This window comes from Rhynchophorus ferrugineus, unplaced genomic scaffold, assembly GCF_030347505.1.
Source record: "Rhynchophorus ferrugineus isolate W39M unplaced genomic scaffold, kcgeb_rfMv2 rfM2, whole genome shotgun sequence".
NCBI lineage: Eukaryota > Metazoa > Arthropoda > Insecta > Coleoptera > Curculionidae > Rhynchophorus > Rhynchophorus ferrugineus.
This window is the reverse complement of record NW_027472581.1, coordinates 81800992-81822040: the sequence shown is the minus strand read 5'-3', so window position 1 is coordinate 81822040 and position 21049 is coordinate 81800992. Positions and strand designations below refer to the sequence as shown.

Here is a 21049-nt window from a genome sequence, read left to right as displayed (position 1 = left end):
TTTTATATTTTACTATATACACACAATTTTGCTTAATATCTACCTAAACCTATTTATCTATTTATAATATTATGTTACCAACCAATTGATCACTTCAACAGTCGGTGCCGAGCCCAAACAATGTAAAAATAATAATATAATTTTGTGTCATATACACAAAACTAAATTAGGAACAAAACATATTTAATTTAATATAACTCTTTGGATTTTTATGGAAAGATCTAATTGCCAATATGGACAAACTCTTCATTGATATTACGTGAATAAATAATATTAATAACCGCATATTAATTATAATAAAAATAATTATATGTGTCACATACCCTTTTGTGGACTGTCCTAGATGGAAGCATCTTCCTTGAGACCACAATATCGTTCACAAGTAGGGTAGAAAAAAAAACAGCACAACCGGCAAAATTGTCCTGAATTTAATCGATTGATTTACGGCCGAAAGAAGCCAAATGAGGAAATAATATAAATCCGGCATTAAGACTGTTATCGGGCGCAGCCACTGAGCAGTAAAGAGGATGAAATTCAACTATAAACGTCGAGGGGGTAGGATTTCGGGAATGGTTTCGGATTTCAGAGAACGAGATTTTTCTGCAAACGGAAAAACATACAGCAAGACGAGGAATTCCTTTTTACATTTAAACCAGAAATATCATTGATATATAAATAAATAAAGAACTCCAAATTATGAGGAAGCTTTATATACTAAACATTAATTATAATTATATTGGATAAATATTTATTATCAAGTTATAGATTGATATTTCTTAAATTACTTGAGATACAAAGAATAAACATACTCCCTCCATTTTTTTGTAGAATATCTAATTATTTCTACTCCAAAATTATCTGAATGTAATTGGGTTTTAAATGGTCTCTTTTTTTTGGCCTGGAACCGGGTAGGGGAATCCTGTTACGGATTCTTGGTCGGGAAGACCATTCCTGCGGGTCTTAAGCGAGTTGGACGGGTTAAGTGGAGACTGCCTCTGGGCTACCCACTAAACCCCACCCTATCAGCTGATCCAATGACCCTAACTGATACTTCTTACTGTTAGTAAGGAGGGTGCCCGTAACCGGTAACACCGTTAAGAGTCACAAGGTCCAGGCAAGGACGTGGCGTCGTTATCACACCACGCAGCTTGCGGTACATGAGTTACGGTACAAGGTCGAGACAATTTGGAGTTAAAGCACGACGGGGTAGTGTCGGCTGTGATAGAATAAGGCTACGAAGAGCCGAATGAGTTATTGGCCTAAAATATCGGCCAGCTCGGTAATACATCTATTGTCCGAGAAACGAAGAGTGGAGAAATATCTCGAGTAAACCTCGGATATAAAATCGTGAACTTGGGGAACGTCTGCTTTTTTATGAATTTGATTGTTCCTGACGAACCAGGCATTGATTATTGTCCTGGGAATTTTGTTTTGAAAGACTTGAAGACGTTCCACCTGGCTAGGTGAGATGTATTTTAGATAGACACTGGAGCTGTATAGAACGACTGATTGAACCAGCATCTTGTACAGGAGAGATTTTATAGAGAGAGGAAGCCTGCTGGCCCGGTTGATAAGCGGGAAGAGCAAATTAACAATACCTTGACCTTTATGGAGGAGTTTTTGAATGTGGGAATTCCACCTAAATTTGCGATCGAAGACAAGACCGAGATAGGTTTTAAATGGTCTGTAACTGGATGAGATTTGGGTCTCAAAGCCTCAAAATTTGTTTCGTGGACAATTTCCGTGTTATTTCAACGAATTTATTAAACAGATTTGTATTAATGTACATTAACAACCCCTGGAACCTAAAAGGCAATATTCTTTATTTTATTAGAAACATTTTTCTGATTATATAATTGTCTTTTGTTCTTCGCCAGGTATGAATCATGAATCCGTTCTTGATACCATAGGCTTACAGCTTCCAAATGATATGTTCTCCATTTCTGTAGAATGAGGAACTGTTTAAGTAATCAATCTCTAACTTTGGGAAATAACATTATACTTGCAAAAGCATCTGCTAAAATATTGGGCCTCCGAATGGGCTATTATCTTTCCTGGAGAGAAGACATTGTAGATCTTCAATTAAAAACAGTTAAGGACCTTAATATTATTAAGTACTTTACTGATGAAAACTGAGCGTTGCTCAACCTGGGATACTGAGTATATATACACCTATAATCAGATCCAAACTATATTATGGCTACTTCTTATATGTTTTAGCATAGAATAATAGAAACAATACAAGACGGTGTACTGAGAATGGCATTAGGAGCCATTACATCTAGTCCGATAACGACCACAATGTCTGACTTCTATAGAACCATTTAAATTTCGAAAAATGAAATAGGCTTTTAGAGAAAATAACTGGACTGGTGAAGGCTCTGAAGTCACAGTCACCTATATAGTTCCTGTCTGCAGAAGATTATGATGCTTCATCACAAATCTATCAAGAACAATTCAGTCAGTATGTTTCACATCTGACCCGTCATGGACTTTACCCATCATAAAGGTAAATTAGACATTAGCGACAAATTTTAAGTTCGCTTAAGTTTCGGAGATAATTGCTTCCCATATTATCAGAGTTTCCGAATTGTAAGGTTGTTTATAGCTCGATGGTTCTAAATCATTTGTAGGAGTAAGAGCTGCAATACATCATAGGTCCCAAAATAAACTCTTCAAGTTTATTTGTCCACTATTATTATTGCTGAAATGTTCGTAACAAAAGTAGTCCTATACCTTATCATATCACTTAATAACTAAGGTAATATCTTGAATCGTACGGTTTAGTTATATCTGGACAAAAAAATGTGGCATTCGCTTGGATTCTCAGCCATAAGAATATTCCTGGAAACAAAATGGCTGATAACTTCACACTATTACAATTCGCCAACAAATTATAAATGCTTTATATTATAAAGATCTTTGCCCATTTAGAGATCGTAGGATAGATAACTTGGTGTAGCTTGAGTGAGACTTGGTGGAAAAGGAAAACAAGCTTTGGCCCATTAAAAATAACTTTTTTCCAATTTATTACAAGACTTACAAGTAAAATGAAACGAGCTAATAATTGGTCACTCTCAAACTATGTCCCAATGGTGAGGAACCAATGTTTAGGTGAAAAACAAGAATTTAGTAACTGTCACAAGAACTCATGGTTTGGCAAACCTAATAAAATTGTTTGATTTCCTCAAGCAAATCGGTCGTTATTTTAAAGGCAAATTTTAACCTGTATATGGGTTCTTTTTAAGATGACTTTATACACAACAATTTTATTATTAATTTTTTATTTATTTGTTTCTATACAATTCTGTAAAAAATTCTATCAAATTGTCATTTTTTAATATTGAAACCAAACAACATTTTAAAATAACAATTTTGATACAGTTATCCTATATAGTTTCAATATGAAATATTTCATATTGAGACATTCTGTTGTGGAATTTCAGTCAGTAAGCTTAAGAAAAAAGGATTTATTGTAGAACTGCAATGATTCTATTATGACAGAGTAACATTTCTTAGCTTATTTAGTTAGATCCTCTTCTTATTATTGGATAAGGATTTAAGAGATGTCCAGAGATCGTATTTTATTATTGTGGAAGCAAGAAAGGTTTTCATAAGTTATATCAATGAACTTTCAGTTTGTTGATCTGTCCATCCTGCAATTTTGTTATATTAAACTTGATATATTATTGTCGTCCAGATTGGACTTACCAACACTGTTAATAACTTCATCTAATAATCAACAACCCACATGCATAAGGTCGATAAAATAATAGAAGGAACCAAAAAGACCGGAAGATTGTTTGAATTGTGCATATTGATGGGAGTAAGCAAGTAGACATTGCCGATTTATAGATTATAGTTGGGTGTCTAGAAATTAGACAAGTCTATACGAAAATTAAGATCGTGTGGACATCTCTCCATGTTCCAAAAAAGTTCTTTCCATGCTTCTTGACGAAGATATTTACAAAGTTCACATGTTCTATATGTGAAAATAATTTTCGAAATTATTGTTTAACTATAACTGTACATAATAAGGTCTTAACGAAACAATTTGTAAACAACTTTGGTTACAGTTTAGTTTATAGAAGAGATTTTGTATTGTTTTGCATTCGTGAATTAATTTTAGAAGCCACAATGAGTAAAAGGAAATAAATGAATGTAATTTAAAGAAACTGTAACTTTGTTGTTGGACAATTTGTAAATTTCTAATAATAGAAAAGCAAGGGAAACGGTCTCCTCAGGAGAAGGAGGTGCAGAATTGATACCTAGGAGGGTGGAATACCAACATGATGGGTAATTACTGTAGGTAAATTCATAGCAAATTAAAAAATTGACCATATGGGAAAGAAAACTAGGCAAGAAAATAAGAAAATGGAAAGGAAATACAAAGACAACCTACTATTCATATTTTTTAATACTTTTCTTAATTGTTGATGTACGTATATAATTTTTTGAATCTCCGAACCATGGTTCTCGGCACTCTCCAGTTACCAACCAGAAGACACTGTTACCACTGTCCTCAATTTGATCACTGTCGTGACTCTAGACACTTAAAATGGTAATTACAAACATAAGTGTTTTGTCTATTGAGCCAGCCTCCTGATTTTTTAAGATCTGTAACTATCAAATTCTTTCAGAATAAATAACTGATATCCTTCATGACTTCAACACTTAAAACATAACATAAGATTTATGTAAATTTGTTTAAGAAATAAAAAATATGTATCTAGAAGCTAACAATTAATCTTTACAATGCCATCATAAGTTGAGAAACTAATACTGAAACCTCAAATATAATATGAGAGTGACCAAAGGGCAGCAGGTTAAAATATACCGGCAGATGAGCGAGAGATTTGTAGTTGCCGAGTCGGCCATTACCATTTAAATTAGTTCCGATAGACGGCGAAGACAAACTGCACGAGGGCGGCGAGAGCTCGAACGCGGAACATTTACTTAATTGAAACGTTTGGGGTTGAACAGAACAACGGCACAATTACACTGAGTGTTAACTGACGATAATGCATTCGCGTTTTCCCCTTTCGGTGGGTCGGTCGCGCCGGTATCCTCCTAAACCTCCGACTGCTCCTCCCCTCCGCCCTCGCTTCCACCCGTCTTTTCTGAACTTACGGCTTTTTGAATTTGAACTGTTATTATACAAGCATACACTACAGTTAAGACGTTTAGAAATAATCTAAATTTGTTGGTGTTTTTACGACTGTGCTTATAGCCAATAATTAAGAATATTGCTAGTATCTTATCAACGTGCTTTACTTAAAAAAAAACTTCGCATAAAGTGTGGTACACTGGACAAGTTTAATTGAAATATCTTCTGCCCCATCCGTATTTTCAACCATTAAAGTCATGTCTCACAGATTGACATTTTATTCTGTTTGATCATTGAACTACATATTGTTAGTGATATCCTGGGGATGAAATTCGGTAACAATGTATTTAATTAATAATTTTTCTCTAATAATAGAGTAAAAGGGTTAATTATATACACTGTGATTGACAGCATTTTTAATATAAGATCAGAAATGTATTTGATACATAACGTTAATTATTCTATAACAATAACATGTTTCCAATGGCATTTAATTAAATCTAATTTCCATTAACTTTGGATAATCAACAAAGTAATTAATAACAAACATATAACAAAATATCATAAGTAAGATTATTTTCAGAAATGTAAGAATTTCGCAGCATCATGATCTATGTCATCAAAAGTATGTAATAATAAATGAAGAAATATATGTATATAATACATATTATGTTAAAACAGACAGTATACGAATAAAACAAATTTGAATTTGATATTTGACTTTAGCGTGTATATTAAAATAAGAACGAACACCATTAGGTAATTTATTTTTTATTATATAAATTTAAATAATTAATTATTTAAATTAAAAATGTATATTTAAGAAATTTAGAAACAATATTTAAATTAATTATTGATTTTTCAAAACTTAGGTCTATAAAATAAATGTTCAATATAATTTTAAATGAAATAAATTGAAATATATTCAATACTTCTATATTCAATATTTCACATTGATCCTGTTTGTATATTGATGCAAATACAACTGAACAACACTATAATTAATTTTCTAATGTACGATGTAATTAATTAAAAATCAATATAAAGTAATTACTAAAATCGCCCGTCTAAGAAATCAACAATTAGTGCCAGAGTAATTCTTGTCATAAAACATGCCTACATGATTTACAATTTTTTTAAATTATTATTTAATTAATACATTGTTACTAGTCGTTTCCGCCTAACCTACAATTTGTCTTTGTGTTAACTTAAATCTAGGTATATAACTAGGAGGACCCATCGGCCCTAACTCAGTCTCTGGTGAAATAATGTTTATAAATCTCACTGCTGAATTTTTTAATATATGCACCTCACTACACAACACTACACAAGATCAGCTGGTTTGATTCGTTTGAGTCTGTGTCCTGTTCTGGTGGTATCCAAAAGTTGCAATAATTCAATATTTGTTTGAGAATGGAGCCTTTCCTCATGCCCCCTTGCAATTCTCTTGATTTCTTGACTGACTGTGGGTATCTGAAGGTCTCGATGTAGGTAATCAGTCCTATAGTATTTGGGTGCACCCACAATACCTCTCAGGACTTTGTTCTGAAAAATTTGTGTTTTGTTTATGTTACTCTTTGCAGTACATCCCCATAATTGAACTCCGTATGTCCATATAGCTTTCAATATTTGCTTATATAATAGCAATTTATTATGTACTGATAATTGTGATTTTCTTCCAATTAGCCAGTATATTTTTCTTTATTTCAATTCCAGTTCTTTTCTTTTCCTCTTTATATATTCCTTCCAGCGAAGTATTGGATCGAGATTCATTCCGAGATATTTAGCGTTGTTGCTATATGGAATGATAGTGTTATTTAATGTTATTGATGCTTGTACGGTCTGTTTATAGGTGAACAGCACACGTACAGATTTACTTTCATTAATTCTTATTTTCCAAGCTTGTGTCCAATTATTTATATTGTCACTTGCCTGATGTAATTTTCGTAAGGCTTCCTCACTATTGTCTCCCACAGCTATAATCGCGGTATCATCAGCAAATGTAGCCATCGTGATATTTTCCATTTGTGGTATATCACAAGTGTAAAGTAGATAAAGCATTGGTCCCAGTACACTTCCTTGTGGTATACCTGCTTTAGCTTCTTTTATTGTAGAGTAAGCTTCTTCTTGTTTGACTCTTAACATTCTGGTTGTAATGTATGATTTTAATAGTTTGGTGTGTTGTTTTGGTAACATTTGCTGTAGTTTATGAACAAGGCCTTCATGCCAAACCTTATCGAAGGCTTGTGCTACATCTAAGAATATAGTTGAGCATACTTTTTGACTTTCGTAGGCTTTTTCAATAACATCTATTATTCTGTCGACCTGGTCAATTGTTGCATGCTTGTTAATAAACCCAAACTGGTGTGTTGGTATTAGGTTTTTTTCTCTCTATGATCGGTTTTATTCTTTTCAACAGGAGTTTTTCAAAGACGTTAGATATTACTGGCAGCAGTAATATAGGTCTATAAGATTTTATTTCGTTTGATGACTTCCCAGGTTTTGGGAAAAATTTACAATGATATATAGAAGATTGCATCTTTTTCAAGTGATATCCTGCATAGAATAATAAACTAGTATTATACTTAATTTCATAACTGTTCTACGTTATTCTAAAAATTATTTTATGTATCTATTAATCCGGTCAGAATACTTCACATTGGTACTTCGGATCATGCTCGTTGTGGTTTCCAGAGGAATATCGCGTTGAATTGGTTTTTACTGGCATAATATGACGAGCCACAGGGCGACCAATAGTTTAAATACATACTAACGTATCTATGTCGCATTAAGAGACGGTTTGCCAATATAACAGAATAATCTAATAAAATATGCAATAAAGAATAGACATTTTTCTATCTTAGCAAAAGTTAGTTTTAATGCTAGTAAAATAAAGAAGAAAATTGAAAATATTGCCACTGAAGAAATCTAAAACAATAAGGATATTCGATATTTGGTAAATAAAATAAATAATAAATAAATTTTATAATAGTTTATATTTAACAATCAATACCATCAGGAACATTCAAGCATTCATTGCTAAAATCAGTTCCAGTTACACGTACATTTGTCCAAGACCAGTCTGAACAAGCATCCTCGGCGCAGAGCACGGAAATTGGGACAGTTTCAGCAAGGACTGAGCCCTGAACATCCACCAATGTTAGGTTGGTTATGGGTACATTGCCTCTCACATCTCCTTGTGGATAGTTTTGTTGTATGGATATACCAGCTTTAAATACATCTGTGAATATAGAAGTTACAATTAGAAGTATACATTGCGATTAGTTTTAGTATTATATATGATGTTAATATTTTAAAAATAATATTTAAAAATATAAGGCAAATTTTTAATTTATTTTAGAATTTTTCTCCTACATTAGGTATGCTTAGTACAATTGTAATTTACAAGTTAATTTATTACTACTATCCTATTGTACTTGTATCAATACACAAGCAAGACAGTTATGGGTTAGATACATCAGTATTTCCCAAAGTAAGTACGCTAAGGTTAAGGATACACTTATACACTAAACAAGTTCGTATGGTTTGGTTCGATTCAATCTTCTGAGTTCCTGCGTGTTGTTCAGTAACTGTATTGTTTCCACCTTGCTGTGATTTAGAAATATTATTTCATACTTTAAGAAGAGGTCTTGTATTACTTCGTGTATCTACTTGAAGTCATCGTGCAGCTCTTTATTGGTTACGTAGCGATAAGCATTGGTAATTAATCGTAGAAATTTGTTTTGGGTACTTTGGGTTACTAGTTGGTTTGATGTCCTATATTTGCATCCTATAGGTCCAAATTGGTTTTATGATAGGCTGATAAACCATTCTCTTTGATTTTAGGCCAAATTGAACGTATCTTCCAACTAACCAGTTCAGTTGCTTAACTGTGAGTCTAATCTGCTCCAGTTTTAGTATAACAGGATGTTTCCAGTTTACCCTACCATCGAGATATATTCCGAGGTATTTAGCTGATTCTGCTTGAGGAATCGGGCATCCGTCAAGTAATATAATTAGTTTTTTGTCATTTCGTCGCAGCGCAAAATTAATATGGACAGATTTGGAGCCATTAAGCCGTATTTTCTAGTCTCTAGTCCATTTGTAAGTCTTGGTGACCGGCACTTGTACTTTTTCTACACTCTTAGACAGAGATACATCTTTTGCCATGATATATGAGTAGTCGGCAAATGTTCCAAGTACAGTTTCATAAAAGATATGATTCCCTAATTTCAAGGAGGTACTTTATTTCATATTCTGATTTCTCTCTCTGGACATCGGGGTAGCTTCTTTTGCAGCAGACTGAATTTGTTGAACTATACTTCGAGTTGGCAGCTCAAGACCGTCTATAATTTTGAATGTTAGGTTTAAACTGATTTGTTCCTGCATTATAAGTTTAGACCTGTCCCAGTTAGTAAATTTGTTGTAGTAAAATTAGGCTTCTATGTTTTTTCCGAATTGTCGCGCCTAGTGTTAACAATATTGAAGTGTGATCAGATGATAGTTTGCGCAAACTTTCGATTTGTATTTGATTTCATGAGATACCTTCCGAAATGTTAAAGTCCAGTAGGTCTGGAACTTTAGTACTGTCGGTGGGCCAGTAAGTGGGTTTACGCCGTGAATGATGAGTGAGTTATAATTAGTAATATTTTTTGTGTAATTCGTCTTAATTTTCAGGTGTTATTCATTAACCACAGATGTGTGTTTAACATTAAGTCTCGTTCAATAATAAACCTTAGGCCTTATTTTAAAGATAAATCTCTGTATTGTTGTTGAGTTATATTGTGTTTTGCTGAACAGTATATAGCTTCTGCGTTTATTTCAGCGCCGTTCTTTTCGATCCTAACTATCGTACCTTGTATTTCTTCTTTATTTTTTTCGCGTCTTGTTGAAAATGCTGTATATTTTGTTTTACTATTAAAGCTGTTTCACTTCGAGCGCGGGCACTGGGTTGTGCGGTTCTCCAGGTATTATAACCTCATGTTTTAATGTCCTTTTTTGTAGTAATAAGTCTCCGATATGAGAGCTTATGTATGTTATATATCTATGTTATATGTCCTATGTTATATATCTATGTTAATTACTCTCAGAAATAGTTATAGTTCCTGAACTCGCTGATTTAGCCCATTTGCGTTCCATGTTATAATTCTTAAGAACGATTTACTCATTTTTGTTTTTCTTTAACTTTTTGTAGGATTTTAAAAAGAAATTTCTACCGTGTTTACTAACTGAGTGAAATTGTGTCGTATCTCAGTCTGAAATTCATTAAGCAATTTCATTATGTTGACGATGATTGGTTACAATTATTGTCTTTTATACTTTAATTTTTTTATCGTTAGATATTTTGTCGCATATATTTTTGCTGTTCGAATATCTAAGGCAAGTAATACGATAAAGAATGGAATATAAAGGTAAAAAAGCATTTTTTACATAAATTAATAGTTAGATTTGATTTGTCAACTTTCAACAGCAATCTAACATCTAACATTTTCGAAAGCAGAAGAATAAACAATATATTGGTGGCTGTAGCTATAGCTATAGCTGGGTTTCCTCAATCCAAAATATAACAATTTAAGATATTTAAAGGCGATATTTGTAGTGATTTTTGAATTTATTCAAATATTCGGTATTTATTTACTATTTCATAATTCATATACGAGACCTATTTCAGTTCATATATTCAGTTATATTTAACAGTATCATTGAGTACTTAAAATTACCAATCGATTCGGGCTTGGTGGTATTTTGATTATATAGGCATTATTAGACTTATTTTGAAAATGTGTAATGATATTAGCCAATAATAAACCTAATTTGCTGTTGGCAACACTATATCGAACAAACTACTAATATCATCAAAATGTTTACCTTGTATCAACTATATATGATAACTTACCGGAAAATGTTATGTTTTTATAGAAGACATTGTATATATGTCCTTCGGTGCCTTCATTGTGGGTCTTGACATGTATAGCAAATCTAGCTTTCTGTACGATGGAATCCTTGAATTCAATGTTGTACACTTCGCCTCCGCTGACCTAGAATTTGTACGTTAGCGAAAATGTAGATATGAATTGTAAGGTGGGAATGGCGACTCACAGATAGGCTTAGACCATGGGAACCATTACAGAAAAAGTTCCGGAAGTACAAGTCGTGACCGCCGTTGATAGCTACACAATCGTCTTGGTTATATACGACGATATCTTGTACAAATATTCTGTCCGATCCAGAAACATCAATACCATCGGTGTTTGTGGCAAAGTGATCTGTGGGCGCTACACCCTATAAAATAAGAAGAGTGTATATTTTCAATAATATAACTATAGATTATAAGCGATCTTCTATATAAAATATTATCTAAAGTTTATATTGTCCAGTAATCAGATCAGATGGTGTTAAACGTTTTAGTCTACGCACTTCACTATCACGTCGCATATTTAGCTGATTAGCGAGTACATTGGGATGCACTGATACTCTTTTGAAGTACTTCACACAAACACGTTGAATTACACTCGTTGTGGGTTCTAGAGGAATATCGCGTTGTATCACTTTATTTGAAATATAGTACGGAGCATCAACAATGGCACGCAACACTTTATTTTGGAACCGTCGAATGATGGATATATTAGATTTGCTAGTGGTACCCCATAGTTGGATTCCATATGACCAAATAGGCTTGAGTATAGACTCATACAGCAACACCTTGCTAATGATAACTTGGATTTGCGCTCAATGAGCCAATACATTTGATATAATTTCAGTCGAAGTGGTTTTCGTTTATAGAGTATGTGCTTCTTCCGGGTTAGGCGTCGATCTATGTGTATATCAAGATATTAACATGCTCTGCTTGAGGGAGTTGACGATGATTGATATTCACTGGTGGACATGTTCTTCTACGCAGGGTAAACGTTACATGGCTGGATTTTGGTCCATTGACTTTAATGAGCCATGTCTTCAACCACACTTGTATTTGATTCAGGTGGGTTATCTTTTTAAATATAAAAAAATGAGAGGGAAGATATTGTCTGACTGTAAAACGAATTTGCAACTTTCGACAGACGCATATTGATGACGTGCGTCGCTACTGTTTTGGATAGACTATACATTTCTGGGAACAGTTGATTTATCAACGGCTTCTTTTATCAAAGTTTTTGAGACTTTGAGCTATATTTTCATTCAATAAGTCATTGTCTTCAAATTTTATGGACACTCCAAGTCGTTTTTTTTTGTAATTGGTGCAAAATCAACACTTTAAATCAATTGTTGAATTAAGGTAACCGTAATCCGTTTTCCGTGTTTTATTCATTGTCATAAAGGGAACTAGAAAATTCTATTTGTTTCTCTTAAATAGCTCTAAACAAATGTAGGAACTACGATTGCCACTTATGCTTGCGCATATTTTGTTGTCAAATTGTAATGATATTTCATTTCAATATTATAAAGCTCCTACTCATCTACGCTTTTGCATTTATGGATCATAATTATTTTCTGGATTATTTTTAGAAAAACTGCTGATTTGTTGTGATCAAGGCGTTCGGCATGATTGCTCTTGTGTTGTCATATTTGAATTGAACAACTAGTCAAGAATAGTTGAATTTCCTTATACAGGGTTTCCATAATTCTTATCAAATCAATGTTTGGCTTCAACATTATTATTCTCCATGAAAAATCTTTAATTGACACATTAAATGTTTTTTTAAATACTATTTTGAGAATAACTAACATTGTTTCATTAAAGTTGCTATATCATCAAAATTAAAACATTAAATTTCAATATAAATCATTTGTGTGCTTGTTGTTGGACTAAAAATATATCTCTGCCTAGGGCAATAGAAAAAGTGCAAGTGGCAGTCAACAAAATCTACAAATGGACGAAAGATTGGAAAATTTAATTTAATAGCTTCAAATATATCCACACTAATTTTGCATTGCGGCGAAATAATAAAAAATTAATTATATCACTCACTGGATGCCCGATTCCTCAAGCAGAATCAGCTAAATACCTTGGATCCATCTTGAGGGTAGACCAAATTGGAAGCATCACGTTAGACAAAAAGCAAAACACATTAGAACCAAAATAAAACAACAATACTGGTTAGTCGGAAGATACTCTCAACTTGATGTAAAATCAAAGAGATTGATCTATAACACAATTATAAAGCTAATTTGGACCTATGGAGTGCAAATATGGGGTTGCACTAAAAATTCAAATGAACTAGTCATACAACGCTGTCAAAACAAGGTTCTTCGATTGATTACCAACGCCTATCGCTATATAACCAACAAAAAACTGCACGATGACCTGAAAATCAAATGGATTTGCGAAGTTATCCAAGATTTCGTCTTGAAACACGAAAGAAGATTACTAAATCATATTAACGTGGAAGCAATGCAACTGCTTGAAAGCGCGCTGGATGTCAGGAGATTGAAACGAACAAAACCATATGAGCTTATATAAAGTGTATACATTTAGTGTAACATAAGTTAATAATTAATAAATAATTATAATTTTATAATTGAGGAATACATATTGATGTATTTTCTCGGACTTGTCTTGTTTGTTAATTAAACCAAGTACATAGGAAAAGTAATAATAAATTAATTGTAAATTAATATTTTACTAAGCGTATCTAATAAAGATGTTATAAAAAATATTGTTGGACCATAAAACTTAACTAAGGCGTAACATATGTAACATACAAGTATAAACTTCAAGTTTGTTGCTATAAATCGTCATATTTTACTTAATTCTATTTTTACCTGGTATCCATCTCTGACATCTATGAATATATCCGAAATATGAACATTGGACGAGCTCGAGATGTGAATACATTGATCAGGACAGTTCAACAGATGGAGATTCTTGATGGTGGAGTCGCTGACTTTGAAACGTAACATCTTCGGTCTCATTACAACAGTCTCGTTCTTACCCTTCCAGTGTTTGGCACCCAGCCCATCGAAAACATGTCCTAAAATCAATATTATTTCTTTGTATCTTCACCGTTTCATTAAAAATACATCTAAACTAACCTGGTGCTCCGGATATTGTTAGATTGCTGCCGTAAATTCTCAAGAGGTCACCAGCCCATTCCGCTGGTACGTGGGTGATGTTACCCTCAAATGTAAGTTCTGTTCCAGTTAGCAAACGCATTTCCAGAGATGTTTTCTCGGGGATTACGACATCCTTTAGTATTATTTTTTGACAGTTACTCACCGCCTGCTGGATATCATCGTAATCGGTGACCTGACATGGGTCCAGGATAAGTTGGGTATTAACTAAATCAAGTCCAAGTATCAGGACGCTGAAGACGCTCACCAGTTCAATCATGATACGTTAATTTACTAGTAATATATTTTGAATTTACTGGCTATACTAAAATAAAATGCTCGCTGATAATAATATTTGATAATGACGCATGTATCCATTGCGTCATAAAATACCTACTATGAGTGTTATTGTTATTTACATTGTAGTTGTGATCTAGTGGATTTTTATTAGATGAAAATACTATAGGAAATTAAATGTTGCTATTTTTTATTACTATAAATTTAAATTAATGTCGAGGCTATATACTATATAACGTAACATAATTATACCATACTGGACGATTCGGTAGCAGATTTGCCAATAAGTTTTCAACTATACTTTTTATCAGCTCTGAAGGAGCTTAATTATAGGTTAACAATACTGTAACTGTTTAGAAAATGTTTAATTTTTTTGATTTAATAATATTTGTAATTATATCAGGGTTTTCTTGTTAAATACTTTTTTGTTAGAAATATTAAGTACCTGCATGTATTTTAATCAGTGTTTTCTATTGGATAAATATCAATATTTACAACTAATATAACTTTTATATTCCCTGACTTTAGCGTTTTTCTACATATAATAATAGTCTTCCACGTAATAGTAATTGCGTTATTCAGAATATCTAGGCGCTGATAATCCAAATTGAATTTTCGGCGTTCATTGTTCATGTCGATTGATTTAAAAGTATCGGTGGTCGAAGATCATCAAACAAATTTAAAAACTTATATCGATGCTGTTCCGTCATATTCTTATTGTTGGATTTTGATTCAGCGATTAAAAAGTAACTAATTAATGTAGAGACAAAGAACGATCTGTTGGACCAAACTTGTTCGAATACAATGAATTGCAAAGGTTACTGGACCAAAAACATTGTTCAAACCCTCAAGGAACTTTTATTTGACTTATCAGTTGTTGATTCAACAGACATTGTATGTGATGAGAAACATTTAAAAGAAGGAAATGTGGACGCCATATCAGTTAACTGAAGATGCTATTTATGAGTTTAAACATCTTACTTTCATTACTAGCTACCCAAAAAATAAGGTTTTTTTTTGATAATTTCAAGGGTAATTTCACGAACTCAAAGATTAGTACAGGAGAGCCATCTATATTTATGCCGATGTGAAACATTGTAACGGAATACTATAGTAGAATATTGTAGTGGAATAACGAGTAATAGACGCAAATTAACAGCAGTCACGTTGTCACGTCAATAACACGTTGTAAGATTTGTGACTGTACAGTTGTTCGAATAAAAAGGTCTGCAGCACTATGAGTACTCACTAAATATAGCGTGTATTTCTCTATGAAGCAAGGTTGGTACACAGTTTTGAAATAAGTAAGTGCTAAGCTGGATCAACGATTGAGTTTGAATTAGAATTGAATGAAACTTGATTGATTCAAATGCTTTGAAAACTATAATTACTATATAAACTGTAATACTTTTTAATAAATATATTTTTAAAGGGAAATATAACCAGGATGTATGGCCACCTAACAAAAACACTGATATAAACATGAAATGCTGTTGGAAGCTTAGCTGTATAAAATGTTTTAACATATGAAGCTGACAAAGGATGGCCGGGACGAATAAACTAGTCATTTAAATTGAGAATTGAAAAATCAGCTATGAGATGTAATTCACGTATCATAAAGCTTTTTAAAGTATAGTTAGAAAAACAATTAAGAAATAAATTTTATCCTACCTATTGTATCAAGCAGATTTGTTTCCTTTCGCTTCAGTTGTTTCGATAAATACTACAACGTCTCATTAAGTAGCTTCACTAAATTTTTTCATACACATGTGTTGAGAAGTGGTACCAAAAGATGTGTCTTTTTCTCTAAATTAAAATCAAAAGGTATTAGAGGAAAATGATGAGTTTTGAAACTCATAATAGATATTATAAATTTCATTTCTTACAATCCTCTATTTAGCAGAAATATAACATAGGTTAAGTCGATTTTCTGTGTAGTTTTTTGATAAAAAATACAGCATATCGAAATAATGTGCATAAGAAGGTTGATAAATATTGTGGTTAAATAAATTGAAATAACTTATTTCAAAAGTACCAAAGTTTTCATATAAAAATCTAAAAAGTTTTTATCTAAAAAAATCAGATATTTGGGAATAATGTTATTGCTGAAATGATGTGACGAAAAATCGGAATTAAAAATCAGTCAGTTTGCTTTTTAATTACTAACCATATCCCTAGATTACAATACAAGAGCCTAAACTATAGACTAAACAATACAAAAATAATATAAGATACTCTCAACTTCTTCTAAAATCAAAGAGGTTGATCTATAATACAATTATAAAGCCAATTTGGACTTATGTGATGAAAATAATGGGTTCCACTAAAAACTGAAAACAACTAGTCATACAACGCTGTCAAAACAAGGTTCTTCGATTGATTACCAATGCCTATCGGTACGTAACCAACGGAGAACTACACGATGACCTGGTAATCAAATGGATTTGCGAAGTTATCCAACATTTCGCCTTGAGACCCGAAAAAAGATTACTAAATGATACTAACGTGGAAGTAATACAACTGCTGCAGGATGTCAGGAGATCGAAGCGAACAAAACCATATACTTATATAAAGTGTATACATTTAGTGTAAGCTATAGCTATAAGTTAATAATTAATAAATAATTATAATTTTATAACTGAGGAATACATATTGATGTATTTTCTCGCACTCGTCTTGCTTGTTAATTAATAGAAGTACATAGGAAAAGTATTTAAATTTATTGTAAATTAAGATTGTACTAAGCGTATCTAATAAAGATGTTATAAGAAAAACTCTACACAAAATTGAGTTACGAAAAAAAATCTAATTTGATATAACTGTTAAAATGCTGCTGTTAAAATGATATTTAAAAAGGTTTAGGTAGGTATTAAGCTAAATTGTGTGTATGTAGTAGAATATAAAATACGTGTAGTAGATAGGTTAAGTTAGTTTTTTGTTTATTTTTATTTAGTTATTGCAATGATTATTAGGTACATATTTTATTTAAAAACTTTTTTTTTTATTAAAAAGTTTGATTATTTTTACTTTTTAGCAAGTACCTTATTTATTTTTTGATTTATTTTATTTTATTTATCTTTTGAAGTCGGTTCAATTTTTTAGTTATATATATTTTGTGATTTGTTAAAATATTTTTTTCAAATACTTAACATCTTAAAGACTCTTGAGACATATCGCTAAATAACGTAACTGTGACATTAAACTAAGGCATTGATTAAAGAAGAATTTTCACGGATAATCTAGATAAAGTTAAGCGACTCCCTCGTCGTCCTGTCCCGCTTTGCGACCGACCGAACCATCCCCCCCCAAATCCATTTCCGCTGGGGTGTTGGATTAAAACTCTTCTGTTTCAATTACCTTTTTGTCTTCGACTGACGGGGGCCCTTTTTCAGTCGGCGGCAGTTTATTTAAAAGATGCAGATTTTCAGATAAGATTATCCGTAATGTGGCGGCCATCCGGGGGGAACTTTAGGTCTTTCGGAGTAACTGTTTATGGTAGTTAAAGTTAACGGTATTCGTAGTATTTATGCCGAGTTTTAGCGTCGATATGTGACAATGGATGAAACATAGCTCCACATTTCACTCCGAAATCCAATTGACAGTCATCCGAGTGGACTGCACACGATGAACCCTCTCCAAAGCGTGTGAAAACGCAACAGCCGCTGACAAGCTTATGGCGTCTGTATTTTCGGATACGCATGGAATAATTTTAATTGACTACCTTCTGAAAGGAAGGACTATCAATAGCGACTATTACATAGTATTATTGGACCGTCGGAATGGACGGAATCGCTGAAAAACGGCCGCATTTGAAGAAAAAGGAAGTGCTGCTTGACCAAGAAAATGCACCGTGTCACAAATCAGTGAAAACGATGGCAGACATTTATGAATTGGGCTTCAAATTGCTTACTAATTCACCGTATTATCCGGATCTGGCCCCCAGCGACCTGTTCTGATTTCTTATTCTCAAGATTCAAAAGAACACTGGCTGGGAAGAAATTTTCTTCGAATTAAGAGGTGATCGCCGAAACTGAGGCCTATTTTGAAGCAAAGGACAAATCATACTATAAATGTGGTATCAAAAAGTTGGAGAGTCGTTAAAATAAGTGTATCACCCTTGAAGGGAATTATGTTGAATAAAAAAATTAATTTTGCCAAAAAATGCGTTTTATTATGGTAGACCGGGGACTTTTCTATTGACCTGTTAAACTATCACTCTATTACAAAGGCAAATAATGGAATTAGTTTAAGTATTACTGGAAAAAAGGAAGTGTTAACAAAATTATTCAATACAATTTTGTCACAATGATATAACAGTTTAAAATAGTGAAAAGTGAAGAACTCGTAGCATTTATTTTATTAACTCAATTAACATCTACTGGTTAGATACTATATTGATGTTCAATTACATTTATTTTAGATATTAATGCATTTAATAAGGTTTTTAAGCTATATTTTAGCAAGATATATATCTGTAGCTTTGAATTGCTATAAATATATATTCATGTAATGTTGTTTATCAATTTATTTAAAACATATTTTTGCTGGTTAATTGGTGTAGTGGTCAAGGCGACTGGACGGTCGTTCTATTATTGCGATAGGCGCCCGTTTGAATACCGTTTATGTCTATTGTAATTGTAAATTTCTTTTTAGGCAACAGTTAAACATCCGATAAGGAATAACCATCCCAGTCACGTCAATAAACAGGCGGGATAAGGCCGGATGTCTTCTTGAAGCGTCTCTTAAGTCACTGCCCATCGATAGGCTTAATGCTGAGGACCGTGGTTCGCAGTTAAACAGTAGATCCAGTCTAGATAAATTCTAGAAGGTAAATTAAGAAAATAAAGAGTAAATTAAGAAAGGAGGCCAATTTGTATGAAAAATATATTTCTATAACTAATATCAAATAATACTATGAAATGTTATTTGAATTAGAATACTTACAGTCGAATAAATGACTCTCTGACGAAAATTAGAATAGAAAGAGTTTTGTGATGATGTTTTTAATTGCAACTTCTTTGAATATTTTCAAATATCACGAAGCAACGAAGTATTTATGATTTTATTATAAATATTTATAATAGGATCTATTTTTAGATAAAGTAGACTTGGATTTCTACTGAGGAATAAGAATAAGACACGAGGGATAGTCTATAGACATGGTGCATATTGGAGAAAACTAGCAAGTCTTATGCTTTTGCGTTGTTTATGTGTCCAGATTTGGAAAAGTTTGACAATAAAGTTAAAACAATACAGAGCAAATTAGACGTATTTCTTAAACGGAAACATTTTTATCAGTATCTTAAGATATTAAAAAATGACCATATCAAAAGATGTTTGATTATTCTGGAAGACCAGCCAAGTAGTTATCACATAAATATTTAATATATTTTTCGGATTTATAACAAGACTTATAATGTTAATACTTACCTTATATATCGTAAATGGTAAAAACTTGCCGCTACAACAGAATATTTCTAAATTCCTTTTCTTTTTCTTTTTTTTCCTCAGTTCTCCCACGAGAGAATGTTGGCTTGAAAAAAATCACTTAGCAAGTCGACCGTGCAGAATTGATGGTCGAAATCAGTGAGGAGTGACCTACTACAGTGGGTGACAGTTGGTCCCTTTCTTGGCCGACGTACATGCATAGCTTTTAGATGTTGGCGAGGCCCGGAGAATGGAAACAGAAAAAATGCATCGAAGTCGCATTTTTCATCTTTTGTGTTGACGACGATTTGAATAAATTCGACTTTTCTCTTTTAACGACTGTACTTAGTCACAATCTGATATGTATATATAGAGCAGTATATCTGTAGGGGTACTAAAGGATACATTTAGTTACATTATTGTGTCGTATTTTTCTGACGTCGTTCGGAGATAGTGTTTTTTAAAAATGCCCTTTTTATTTCAAATGAGCACGTTTTTTTTTGTGATTTTCTTATGATGATCAAGGTAGAATTAGAATAATAATAAACTTGATGTAGAAATTTTTATTTGTTTAATTTAAATTATACCTGTAATTATTTCTAAAATGTAAAAATATGTTGTTTGTTCTGAAACAATTTCAGTATTATTCTCAGATACTAATCAGAAGTGCTACGAAATATTGACATCATTTACAGTATTCTAAATGTTTTGGTTTCATTTGGTTTGTTTGTCTTATATTTTGGAATTAAATTATTGGTTTTGAGCAACCAAAGGAAGGACAATATAAACGAATAAAATTGAAGTGGATTTTACCAAGACAAGGAACCTAATGTTTTCCACAACCGATTCATCGATTATCACTATACTATGTGAATGTAAACGAAATAATAATTTTGCAAACAACACTTGAACTCTTGCAAAATTGAGTGAGTATTTTAGATAGATATAACCAGTAAAATACTTTTTTTATAACATCCATATTAGATACCCTTAATACAATATTAATTATACATTAATTTATTACTACTTTTCCTATGTACTTGAATTAATTAACAAGCAAGGCGAGTGCGAGAAAATACATCAATATGAATTCCTCAATTCTAAAATTATAATTAGTTGTTGAGTGATAAAATTATAATTATTTATTAATTATTAACTTATAGCTATAGT

The 21049-nt window shown here is 32.4% G+C and overlaps 2 protein-coding genes across 2 annotated transcripts in view; one reads left to right on the top strand and one right to left on the bottom strand.

Annotated features, from left to right (window-relative positions):
- VGlut (Vesicular glutamate transporter) overlaps nucleotides 1–21049 on the top strand; it is a 143530-nt gene that overhangs the window by 20633 nt on the left and 101848 nt on the right. The gene's annotated exons all lie outside the window — the stretch shown is intronic.
- Nucleotides 8098–14458, bottom strand: LOC143191883 (uncharacterized). The gene is made up of 5 exons (XM_076397324.1): nucleotides 14138–14458; nucleotides 13868–14076; nucleotides 11207–11389; nucleotides 11004–11145; nucleotides 8098–8348 (listed from the first exon to the last, which is right to left on the bottom strand). The coding sequence occupies exons 1-5, from the start codon at nucleotides 14433–14435 to the stop codon at nucleotides 8107–8109; spliced, it is 1074 nt and encodes a 357-aa protein (XP_076253439.1). The 5' UTR covers nucleotides 14436–14458; the 3' UTR covers nucleotides 8098–8106.

Excerpts from the sequence above, each read along its gene's own strand:
- LOC143191883 (XM_076397324.1), bottom strand. The coding sequence starts at position 14,435 with ATGATTGAACTGGTGAGCGTCTTCAGCGTCCTGATACTTGGACTTGAT. Across the intron at positions 11,390-13,867 it reads ATGTCAGAGATGGATACCAG|GGTGTAGCGCCCACAGATCA; the intron begins GTAAAAATAGAA and ends CTTATTTTATAG. Across the intron at positions 11,146-11,206 it reads CCCATGGTCTAAGCCTATCT|GTCAGCGGAGGCGAAGTGTA; the intron begins GTGAGTCGCCAT and ends TACAAATTCTAG.